We start from the raw sequence: 12,855 nt of genomic DNA on the forward strand, positions 1-12,855 counted from the left end.
TGATAGGCATAGTTAGCAAATGAAAGATTTTGATAGAGAACAAACAATGTATTTACCTTAATAGTGTTCAAAAGTCATTATATATATATATATATATATATATCAGTTCATGACACCCAGTCTTACAAATGTCCTGTCTCTGATGGACACACATCCAGATAATCAAAATATCCACGGGTATGCTGCCGGTCTATAGTGTCCAACGGGCACAATATTTCGGCGATCAAACATGTCGCCATCATCAGGTGAACTGACGGACTGAGCTCCTGTGAACGTGCCGGCACGGAGATCCGTACGCTATGGCTGCTCAGTTCCCTCTGAGCAGCCATAGCGTACGGATCTCCGTGCCGGCACGTTCACAGGAGCTCAGTCCGTCAGTTCACCTGATGATGGCGACATGTTTGATCGCCGAAATATTGTGCCCGTTGGACACTATAGACCGGCAGCATACCCGTGGATATTTTGATTACCAAATACGCCGGGAGAAACTCAAGAATCACACATCCAGATGATCCGCTCTCAAAACTCCGCCATCTCTCTCCCCACATCCACCACTGCTGGCGGCTCACCTCCAACTGCACAACGCTACGCGCTGTTAACAGCCAACTGCCCAACACTACAATAGCGAATATTACAACAATGCTAACCAGCTACAGACTGCACACAGCACAGCCAGTGATTTTCATACAGAGCGCTACGTGGCGTTACCAATATAAAACGCTAAACAGCCTACTTACAATAGTTTTCTTCTTGGGATACGAGATAAGTTTGGTTCCATTCAATGTAAAATAGAGCAGTGTCAAATTCTGGTTTAGTAGGACAATGGGGAAGGGTCCCCAAGGGGCGTAAAAGTCGGCAGAACCAGAAAAAGAAAGAAAGCCATCAACTTAGGAAAATATTACTTCGTAATAAATTGATTCATTACTTGATTTACGCAGGTTACTTTCTCCTTTTATGGATCGCATTGGTTGGATGATATGACAAACCAGTGACACCTCATAAAAATATTCTCCACTGTCTCTAACAGTGGAATGGGGATGTTTCTTTACTTGTTTCACTCTGCTATGTTCTACGTTCTTATATTCCGAATGTTCATAATGTATTATGTTGTTGTATTCCGAATGTTCCGCTAACACTGATATGCGCTGGGAGTTAGCGAACTTAGCGCAGGCTGTTGTTTATGCGACTGCGAATTCCGATTTCGCCACCCCTCTATATAAATGGTGATTCCGTCACGATGTTACAAACTTTCAGGAATGATGGAGCTAGCTAAATGCATCAAGGAATGTCTGGTAAACAGGGTCCAAAATGCATAACTTAAGAGCTACAACCACATGATTCATTTTCGATACTGTGTTTACCGGACTTTTCTTCATATATTTACCCTTCTACATCGTTCTTGGATTCCCCTGTATTTTACCTTCGTGGGATTTTCTGTTGACAATACTCAGTCGTTCACAAGAATCTGCCACATTAAGCTAGTGAACACTACACAGGAGAAGATACGCGCTTGAATAACACTTCCTTAAGCATTGTACAGAAGCGTGTGCACTACTTAGCAAGTTTCAATTTCGACAGGCTAGCAGCAGGATCGGGGGAAAAAACAGATATTCCAGTCTAAGTTGAAAGATTTCATTGTGGCAAACTCCGTCCATTCTGTACAGGAGATCCTCTCAATAGCTCACAACTTTTCTGTGTGATGTGTTGTTCATTCATACATACCGTCACAATTTACTTTACAAACTTTTTTCAGCGTTTTGTAAACTACGAGGGTCACTCCAAAAGAAATGCACACTATTTTTTTAAACCCATCTTATATTCTACATGTTTGAAAGTTTTACAGTATGTAGATACATCCTTTAGGAACAATATTTTCATTTCTCCACATAATTTCCATCTCTCTCAACTGCCTTACGCCATCTTGGAACCAGGGCCTGTGTACCCGCACGGTAAAATTCTGGACCAACCTGTTGGAGCCACTGTTTGGCAGCGTGCACAAAGGAGTCATCATCTTCAAACCTTGTTCCACGAAGAGAGTCTTTCAGTTTCCCAAAGAGATGATAGTCACATGGAGCCAGGTCAGGACTGTAAGGTGTTTACCGTTTTTCTTGTTTCTTTGTGAGCCACTGTCAACATCCTGGGAACCCAACTGGCACAAAGCTTTTTTAACGCCAACACTTTCAGTATTATGTAAACACTTCCTTTCTCTATCCCAACGTAGCGTGATAATTAGTTCACTGTGATGTGTCTGTCAGCACGCACCAATTCTATAACTCTCTGCACATTGCCTGGAGTGTGTGCAGTACGAGGCCTGCCGCTCCGAGGACAGTTCTCAATATTGCCGTGCCCGCTTTCATCACGTAACCTGCTTGCCCACCGACTAACTGTACTGCGATCGACAGCAGCATCTCCACACACCTTTTTCAACCTCTTGTGGATGTTTCCCACTGTCTCGTTTTCACAGCACAGTAATTCTGTGACAGCACGTTGCTTCTGACGAACGTCTAGTGTAGCAGCCATCTTCAAGACATGCTGTGACGGCGCCACTCACGGGAACAGGTTGAACTAAGTATGAAAAGAAGCGGGAAGGATGTATCTACACACTGTAAAACTTTCACACATGCAGAATGAAAACTGTATTTTTACAAAAATTGTGTGCATTTCTTTTGGAGTGACCCTCGTATGTAGTGACTCCTTCCATGGCCAAGTAGTTTCGAACCGCATGGTCCCTCCGAACCTGATGAGCAAATATAATATAGAGCGAGCAGTGAGATCGGAGCCCTTCCAGCCCGCACAACCCCAGAAGTCTTTCAATTCTGAGAGAATGAAGCGTTAGTTTCAAGTACACTGTCTTCATCTTCAGCTCCTTTGCGTTTGCTCGCGTACCACTCGCTTCAAATAACTTTAAACAAATATTAATTTCAGTCACCAACGAACATGGCCAACGCATTACGTCTTAAACCTTACAAGTATTCAAATAGAAACAAATGAAATACCAGTAATGATCTATAATGGAATTCGACAATTTGTTTCTAATAAAAAATATTAAGCTCTTATCTCTTCGACCACAAATCTCTTTACAGCAAATCCTTTACAGCTGCGCGGAACTGAAGATTTCATCAACGTTCTCCATCTCGTTTTTAAACAGAAGATTTTGCATGATCCAATTAACAGCGTTACGAAGTTTATGAAAGACAATAGTAAGTTATTTACAAAAAAAAGGGAAACAGAAGCAATATTTGCTTCGGTATTTGCGTATCGCCTTTAGTTTACAAGGCATAAAAAGGGACTTTATCAAAGAATAAGATTTTGTAAATGTATTTGTGATTTATTCCTCATATTTGCCTCAGAAACGTTGTACACAATAGTCTGATAGATATGCAGCAGTATTAATAATCAAGCTGAAAGTAATGAAGTTAGTGGTTCATTAGTTACTTCCGAAAAATATTTCTTAGATAAGAAATAAATAAGACTTTTATGCGACTGTTTTTTTCAAATGTAGGAACCGAGGTGCACCCCTTCTCCTTTTGTTATTGAACTCAAGTTACATACAACTCATTTTTTTGCACTGGAACTAAACTGCGAGTGGTAAAAGAAATAGTAAAACTTGAAAAATTAGAATCACCCAAGTGTTGAACTCTTATTGAGACGCTGTCAGCACGTTTTATTGGATTTTTTTAAATTTTACATTTCTCACAACATTTACTCTCCTCTAGGATACCAGGAAAGGGCAAGGAGCAGATAGCAATACAAGGGCTAGAGTTAAAATAAAAAAAAAATAAAAACTGCCGTTTGATGCTGTTATTAGCACCCTGCGCGTGTCTGAACAAATGTCTGCATTCATGTAGCTGTTTAAAAAAAGTTAGAGGAAGCCCTGTGACTTAATGTTACAATACTGAAAGTTTCTAAAATGTTTGCGGATTTCTGTGTATTTTCCGATATTCTGGAAAAGTAGCTTGAGATCTTCATGGCCTCAAACTCGTTTTTGGAACATTTCACAAGAGTTTTATTTTTTAAATTAAGCAACTTATCACCTACTACATATTTGCCAAGTAACTTAATGAGCATAAAAATGTGCAATAAATGTCACTTATTCTCAACACAGGTAACTCTACATTACAAGCACCGTAAGCTTCGCTCGATACATCAGAATTTAATTGCACGATTCCGCGATTTACTAACATGCGCTGCATATCGTTAGAGGAGCTTACGACCATTAAAGTAGGACACTTTTCTATAATGCGCTGTCCTACGAAAAAACCAGCGACACTCAGCATAGAGTAGTATAAAGCGTAATTTTAAACTAGGATAGAGTTTATAAGTTTCACTTTCGTTGAACCGCTATTACTCAGAGGCAAAATAATTGTTCTCTGAACGAGAAACACGCCACGACGAAGGCACTGGCGCGTCAAAACGTATTTTTTGTTCAAACAGTAACAAACCATGTTTTTACAAGATGAGAGATGTCCACTATTTCTGGAAACATACAAATAAGCTTTCACCTTCCTTAAAGTTCGTGGTGTCGATGGCACTTTTATTCTTTATACGAGGGCCGTTCAGAAAGTAACCTCCGGTTGATTTAAAAAAATACACCAAGTTAAATAAAAATATTTTAATATATACATCTTACAACTACATCTTTGCACTATTTTTCTACATAGTCTCCATAGCGATTTAGGCACTTATCGTATCTCTTCACAAGCTTTGAAATTCCTTCTGCATAAAAATCACCCGCTTGTGCCTGGAGCCAGCCTGTGACCGCATCTTTGAGCTCTTCGTCGTCATCAAACCGCTGTGACCCGAGCCATTTCTTCAAATGCATGAAGAGGTGATAATCACTTGGCGCCAGGTCTGGGCTGTAAGGTGGATGGTTGATGACGTCCCACTTGAAGGACTCAAGAAGGGCCGTTGTTCTGCGAGCAGAGTGAGGACGGGCGTTATCGTGCAAAAAAACGATACCGGAAGTCAGCATACCACGGCGTTTGTTCTGTATAGCCCGTCGTAACTTTCTTATTGTTTCACAGCACACGTCTTGATTAATGGTCGTACCATGTTCCATGAATTCAACCAACAGCACCCCTCTGGCATGCCAAAGCACCGTTGCCATCAGTTTTCTGGCAGAAAAATCTTGCGAGGCTTTTCTTGGTTAGGTAGGCGAATTTGAATGTGCCCACATCTTTGATTGTTCTTTTGTCTCAGGGTTCACGTACTTAATCCAGGTTTCGTCACCGGTCACGATTCTGTTTAACAATGGTTCTCCTTCGTCCTCATAACGTGACAGAAAGTCTAATGCAGAGGCCATTCTTTGAGTTTTGTGGTGGTCGGTAAGAATTTTGGGCACCCATCGTGCACAGAACTTACGGTAACCCAATCTGCTGTCACTATCTCGTACAAGAGAGTCTTAGAAATCTGTGGAAAACCAGTAGACAACTCCGACATTGAGAAACGTCGATTTTCACGAACTTTTGCATCAACTGTCTGAACGAGTTCGTCAGTCACCAATGATGGTCTACCACTCCTCTCTTCATCATGAACGTTTTCTCGTCCACTTTTAAATAAACGTACCCATTCACGGACAACTCCTTCACTCATAACTCTTAGTCCGTACACGGCACAAAGATCACGATGAATAGCTGCTGCAGAATATCCTTTGGCTGTAAAAAACCTTATGACAGCACGCACTTCACATTTGCTGGGGTTTTCTATTGCAGCACACATTTCAAACTGCCACAAAAACTAAACTAGCGCAGGTACGACGTTAACTCGACCACGGCTTGATGCCGACTGACCTGTTGAGTGCGTGAACGCACAGATGGGGTCGCTACTCCCCCCACTACCCGCACTGTGACCAATCGGAGGTTACTTTCTGAACCGCCCTCGTATGTGTACAGTCAGTACTACGCTAATGCAAACAGACAGGTATCGTGTACTACAGGAATGATGTACGTAATTTCGGGGTACTATTCGACGGCAGATGATACTGCAGTCGCGCTCGACAGTCGATTTAAGCTCCCAAGAAAACAGAAAATCTGTGAAAAGCAGCGGCCTATGTTGACTGGTGGTAAGTGCGCGCGCGGTCACTGACCTTGAGGAAGTCTCGCAGCCAGAAGACGTCGGGCTTGGGGTCGCCCACCACCTCGCACTGGATGACTACGGTGTCGCCCTCGCGGGCCTCGGTCGAGCGCGGCTTCGTCAGGAACATCGGCTCCTGGGAGTACCTGCAGGCACACGACACACCACTGTACTACGGTGCGGCCCCAGTGGCGGTGAGCTCTCTGCGTGCTGGCGCTCAGCTTCTACGAGGTGCATTCAAGTTCTAAGGCCTCCGATTTTTTTTCTAATTAACTACTCACCCGAAATCGATGAAACTGTCGTTACTTCTCGACGTAATCGCCCTGCAGACGTACACATTTTTCACATCGCTGACGCCATGATTCCATGGCAGCGGCGAAGGCTTCTTTAGGAGTCCGTTTTGACCACTGGAAAATCGCTGAGGCAATAGCAGCACGGCTGGTGAACGTGCGGCCACGGAGAGTGTCTTTCATTGTTGGAAAAAGCCAAAAGTCACTAGGAGCCAGGTCAGGTGAGTAGGGAGCATGAGGAATCACTTCAAAGTTGTTATCACGAAGAAACTGTTGCGTAACGTTAGCTCGATGTGCGGGTGCGTTGTCTTGGTGAAACAACACACGCGCAGCCCTTCCCGGACGTTTTTGTTGCAGTGCAGGAAGGAATTTGTTCTTCAAAACATTTTCGTAGGATGCACCTGTTACCGTAGTGCCCTTTGGAACGCAATGGGTAAGGATTACGCCCTCGCTGTCCCAGAACATGGACACCATCATTTTCTCAGCACTGGCGGTTACCCGAAATTTTTTTGGTGGCGGTGAATCTGTGTGCTTCCATTGAGCTGACTGACGCTTTGTTTCTGGATTAAAAAATGGCATCCACATCTCATCCATTGTCACAACCGACGAAAAGAAAGTCCCATTCGTGCTGTCATTGCGCGTCAACATTGCTTGGCAACATGCCACATGTGCAGCCGTGTGGTCGTCCGTCAGCATTCGTGGCACCCACCTGGATGACACTTTTCGCATTTTCAGGTCGTCATGCAGGACTGTGTGCACAGAACCCACAGAAATGCCAACTCTGGAGGCCTTTTTAAGTATTTAAAACAGTTCTCATTCTCGCCGTTGGCGTTAAAATTCCATCTGCAGTACGGTGCTGCCATCTCTGGGACGTATTGACAATGAACGCGGCCGCATTTTAAAACAATGCGCATGTTTCTATCTCTTTCCAGTCCGGAGGAAAAAAATCGGAGGCCTTAGAACTTGAATGCACCTCGTAAGAAGAAACAACATCTGAATGTAAAAAAACATATCTCTTTATTTCTAGGAAAGGATTAACTCGAAAAAAGTATCGAAATCTATAAAAAGAAAGAAAAAGACCCAAATCCGAGTAGAGGAAAGTACGCATAGTTTATCTGCCCTGCGTACGTTGGTAGCTGGGTAGGTTAGGATGACGCTAAAGATTCGGTGTTATGCGATTGTAAAAACACTTACTTTTCAGACGACATTATCTATGTGTCAGGTCGAAGACAGACTACAAGTGTCCCTCAGTTGTAAATTTTAAAGATAGGAGAAGTAGCAGAACTGAGAACAGCGAGAAACTTAACTTTGAGGCTGATGGTCACGAAGTAGGTGAAGTTAAGGAATCGCCTATGTGGGACGTAGGTTGCAAGGGCTACTCAGGGATGAAGAGGTTGGCACGAATTTGTGGCGGGCCGCATCAAACCAGTCAGAAGACTCAGGACTCAAAAAATAAAATAAAAATAAAATAATAAAGAACATGCATCATCATATTCTTTAAGCCGTGGCTAACCACTTCTGGTGAAGAAAAGACATACGGACACATTTTGGTTGTGCAGCGCAATGTGGTACAACAACAAAAAATTATTTGAACACACTTTAGTGTTTTGGAGACGTAGGTAATGTACATGAAGTAGACAGTTTTGTTTTCTGCTATTCACAACACTTTTCAGTCAAAGATAGGCTACATGTGTCCCTCAACTGTAAAGTTTGAAGGTATGGAATCAGACATGATGATTTCTTTAGTTTTGGTTTATTGATGAGTTGCTCTTGACGATGAATGGGCAGCCATTCCTCCACATAGATTCGTACACCTCACTGAAAGTTCCCTCAGTAAACAGTCGTAAAGGCGAAGCCTGGACACAGCCCTCACGGATGTCTGCAGAGATACTTTCGATCAGACAGTGTGTGCTGTAAGAAATTTGCCAATATTATACACTACAACTGAAAACCAATAATATCCTGAAACTATGACGGAAGAACGTGAGAAAAAAACAACGATCAGTGTAATTTAACCTTGAAGTGGGTATTTTTACTGCGCCGCACGGTGCTCCCCTTCTGCCAGTATTTCCTGCCCCTAGCGAGGGCTGGCGCAGTCGCTCAACGTGGCTCGCTCATTCACTGAAACGTTTCTTTGTTTATTATTATAGTTCAGGAACCAAAAATAAAGCGTATAACGAACGAATAGAATTTGTTAGAGGAGAGAATGGTATTGCTTCTCTCGCATTCTGCACATCTGCTTCTAGTCTTTTCTTCGTTGTGCTTGGCTAAATTTAGGGAAATGCGTGGCTGCAAGATAAGTTGCTTTTTATGGGTCCGATCACGAATTTCAGTCTGCTCTTTTGGCAGCCACGTCTTTTGTACGGAACGTATGCATTGAAGCACGACGAAACATCTCCTGACAATATTTATTTCGATCAGCTTCGATCCATTAGGTAGGTTTGCAACAGGGTGTCACCCCTGTCTATACCTCTCATATTCTTGTTGTAATCCATTCCAAGACTTTGTTTTTGCACTATGGAATTATTTGAGTTTATTTCTTTGAGGGGTATCGTCTCCAAATTGCTGACCATCACGACGTCTATCTTGCCCCTCCGTTTCATCAGCAGCTGCTTGTTTCTCTACGTCGTTACGCAGTCTCCCTTCTTTTTCCATTTTTCGTGACGTCAGGGAATTACCTCCTGTTTACCGCAATATTCCGAAATCCTGCATCTACTTAATCGTCAATTTATGAATGAAATGTGAAATAGCGTGCCACTCGTCGACGTAAATAAAATTACCCTTACCGAGCAAATCATTAGGAAACTAGTAAACAATCCGAGAAGCTATTACCATGTATGGAAGTGAAACATGGACGATAAATGGTTTGGACAAGAAGAGAATAGAAGCTTTCGAAATGTGGTGCTACAGAAGAATGGTGATGATTAGATGGGTAGATCACATAACTAATGAGGAGGTATCGAATAGGATTGGGGAGAAGAGAAGTTTGTGGCACAACTTGACCAGAAGAAGGGATCGGTTGGTAGGACATGTTCTGAGGCATCAAGGGATCACCAACTTAGTATTTGAGGGCAGCATGGAGGATAAAAATCGTAGAGGGAGACCAAGAGATGAATACACTAAGCAGATTCAAAAGGATGTAAGTTGCAGTAGGTACTGGGAGATGAAGAAGCTTGCACAGGATAGAGTAGCATGGAGAGCTGCATCAAACCAGTCTCAGGACTGAAGACCACAACAACATTACCTTTTCAGTATGGCTGCCAATATAAACAATGCAAGGGTTATAGCACTCCGTCTTCAGGCCACAAGTGGCGCATCGGAACCATTCGACCGCCGTGTCATCCTCAGGTGAGGATGCGGATAGGAGGGGCGTGTGGTCAGAACACCGCTCTCCCGGTCCTTATGATGGTATTCTTGACCGAAGCCGCAACTATTCGGTCGAATACCTCCTCAATTAGCATCACGAGACTGAGTGCACACCGAAAAATGGCAACAGCGCAATGCGGCCTGGATGGTCACCCATCCAGGTGCCGACCACGCCCGACAGCGCTTAACTTCGGTGATCTCACGGGAACCGGTGCATCCACTGCGACACTGCGGCAAGGCCGTTGTCCCGCAAGGGTTATAGATCACCTAGAATACATTAGCCTGTGTGACGAGAGGTAGCTTCTAGTAGAGAAAGCATAAGGACCTGCTGCTCTGAACCTCGTCACTTCCCTTACCTACAAGAGACAGATCGCTGCGGACGGATACGTCTGTAGACTCCAGTGAGGACTATCAGGCTACGGACTGTATATTCGTCACGTCTATATGAAAACTAAACCAAAACTAAACTCCTCCCGAACAGCCCATGAAGGCCCAGCGGCACCAACCGGCCGCCGCGTCGTCCTCAGCCGATACGCGTCACTGGATAGGGATATGTATTGGCACGTGGTCAACACACCGCTCTCCCGGCCGTATGTCAGTTTCCGAGACCGGAGCCGCTACTTCTCATTCAAGTAGCCCCTCACTTTGCCTCACAAGCGCTGATTGGTTCAAATGGCTCCGAGCACCATGAGACTTGACCGCTGTGGTCATCAGTCCCGTAGAACTTAGAACTACTTAAACCTAACGAATCTAAGGACATCACACACATCCATGCCCGAGGCAGGATTCGAACCTGTGACCGTAGCGGTCGTGCGGTTCTAGACTGTAGCGCCTAGAACCGCTCGGCCACCACTGCCGGATCACAAGCGCTGAGTGCACCCCACTTGCCAACAGCGATCGGCAGACCGGAGAGCCACCCACCCAGGTGCTAGCCCTGCCCGACAGCCCTTAACTTCGGTTATCTGACGGGAACCGGTGTTACCACTGGGGCAAGGCCGTTGGCCGTCCATTTGAAAGGTAAATAAAAAATCAAATACTATGAAAAAGCAAACTTGTGCGAATTAAGATTCTCAGAGGGGTAAATGTATTAAGATTGTGGCTACGCAGCCGGGCAAGGGTAAATTAAAGCTTTGGAAATGTGGTCCTACAGAAGGACGTCGATGATTGGTTGGGTAGATCCTGTAACTATCAGGAGGTAATGAATAGTCTGGGCAGAAACGAAATTTGCGATATAATTTGACTAGAAGAAGGGATCGGTTGGTAGGACACCTTCAGAAAGATCGAGTGATCACCAATTTAGTACTGGAGGGAAGTGTGAGGAGGAGTGTAAAAATTGTAGAGGGAGACCAAGTGGAGACGACAAACAGGTTTACAAGGATGTAGGTTGCAGTAGTTACTCGGAGATGAAGAGACCGTCACAGGATAGGGTAGCACGGAGAGGTGCATCAAACCAGTCTTGGGACAGAAGACCACAAGGACAACCACAAGGTGACACCTGGTGGAACGTGGAACGTGATGAAAGTACTCACGGTACGTCCGGCGTGAGCAGATGCGGCGTCCGCTGCACGGAGTCGGTGGTGGCGTCGTCGTCGGTGGCGGGGGCGGCGTCGGCGTCGGCGGGCAGCACGGTGACGGTGGCGCTGGTCTCTGCGCGGCCCACGGCGTTGGTGGCGGTGCACGTGTAGACGCCGGCGTCGCGGCGCGTCACGCCGCCCAGCGACAGCTGCACGGCGCCGTCGTGGTCCAGCGTCATGACGGCGCGCCGGCTCGGCCGCAGGCGCACCCCGTCGCGGTGCCTGCGGGCACACGCCGGCCACTGTAGCTGACAGAGCGGCGGCTCAGAAGACGCAGGTGGTGCATCAAGAAGTAGGCCGCCAGAAAATAAGTAGCAAACTGAAACTTCCTGGCAGCGTGACACTGTGTGTCGGACCGAGACTCGACCTCGGGACCTTTGCTTTTGGCGGGCAAGTTCTCTACAGACTGAGTACCCAAGCACGACTCACGCCCCGTCCTCACAGTTTCAATTCTGCCAATACCTAGTCCCCTACCTTTCAAACTTCACAGAAGCTCTCCTGCGAAGAGAGAGAAGTATGGAAGTACAGGCAGAGCTGAAGCTGTGAGGAAGGGTCGTGAGTCGTGCTCGGGTAGCTCAGTCGGTAGAGCACTTGCCCGCCAAAGGCAAAGGTCCCGAGGTCGATTCTCGATCCGCCACACAGTTTTAATCTGACGAGAGAAATTTCGTATTAGCGGCTCACTCCGCTGCAGGGTGAAAATTTCATTCTAGAAATAACACGAAAGTGCTCATCTTTATACATCTGTGAAATCAAGATCTGGTGACGACTAGCATTCAGTACCGTCTTATATAAATCTATTGCATTCTCTGCTGTTTCCGTAAATCAAACTTCAATTGTCAGTACTCGATGTTGGGTAAGGTTACTACCAAAAGCTTAGAAATAGCAAACTGTCGAAAGAAACAATAAAATTTGAACAATAAATGCAGTTTAGAGGAAATCGCACATCTTTATACATCTGTGAACTCAAAATCTGATGATGCGTATTATTCAGTACCGTGTTATATAAATCTATTGTATTCTCTGCTCTTTTCGTAAATCAAAGTTCGATTGTAAGTACTCGATGTAGGGTAAGGTTACCACCGAAAGGCTCGATGAGAAGGTTCGATTTCTCTGTTGGTATTGAGGAATTCGCCGTCTTAGTCGCGCGTTGTTCCACGAAGACACAAAGCGACAGTGAAAAGGTAGGATTTGCATTATGTTGATGAAAGTGTCTAATGTCAGTGCCGGCCGTTCTGGCCGAGCGAAGGGACTGATGACCTCAGGTGTTAAGTCCCATAGTGCTCAGAGCCATTTTTCTCTAATGTTAGTGAGTGAACCGCCGTACTGATAATAGTGATTAAATTTCTGCAGCCCTCATTGGAAACTAAGACCAATTCACACCAATTTGTCATATTCACAATATAAAATTGTGTGCTGCGGTCAGAGACTAAGTATTGTTAGTCATTGCACTGCGAGTTTTCTTGAATGAACCACTTCGAATTTTCTCTATACTTAGGGCTAACTAGGCGTCTGTGAACAAAATTTTAGTAACTGTTCTCGTTATATGTTTCCTA

The 12,855-nt window shown here is 44.8% G+C and overlaps 1 protein-coding gene across 1 annotated transcript in view; it reads right to left on the reverse strand.

Annotated features, from left to right (window-relative positions):
• Nucleotides 1–12,855, reverse strand: part of LOC124795572 (myosin light chain kinase, smooth muscle-like) — a 1,044,560-nt gene that overhangs the window by 706,046 nt on the left and 325,659 nt on the right. Inside the window, exons 9-10 of the mRNA XM_047259644.1 lie at nucleotides 11,258–11,524; nucleotides 6,086–6,218 (exon numbers count right to left, since the gene is read on the reverse strand). Of these exons, the coding sequence (XP_047115600.1) occupies nucleotides 6,086–6,218; nucleotides 11,258–11,524 (400 nt within the window). The remainder of the gene's footprint in view (nucleotides 1–6,085; nucleotides 6,219–11,257; nucleotides 11,525–12,855) is intronic.

Source organism: Schistocerca piceifrons, chromosome 4 (genome assembly GCF_021461385.2).
Source record: "Schistocerca piceifrons isolate TAMUIC-IGC-003096 chromosome 4, iqSchPice1.1, whole genome shotgun sequence".
NCBI classification, from domain to species: domain Eukaryota; kingdom Metazoa; phylum Arthropoda; class Insecta; order Orthoptera; family Acrididae; genus Schistocerca; species Schistocerca piceifrons.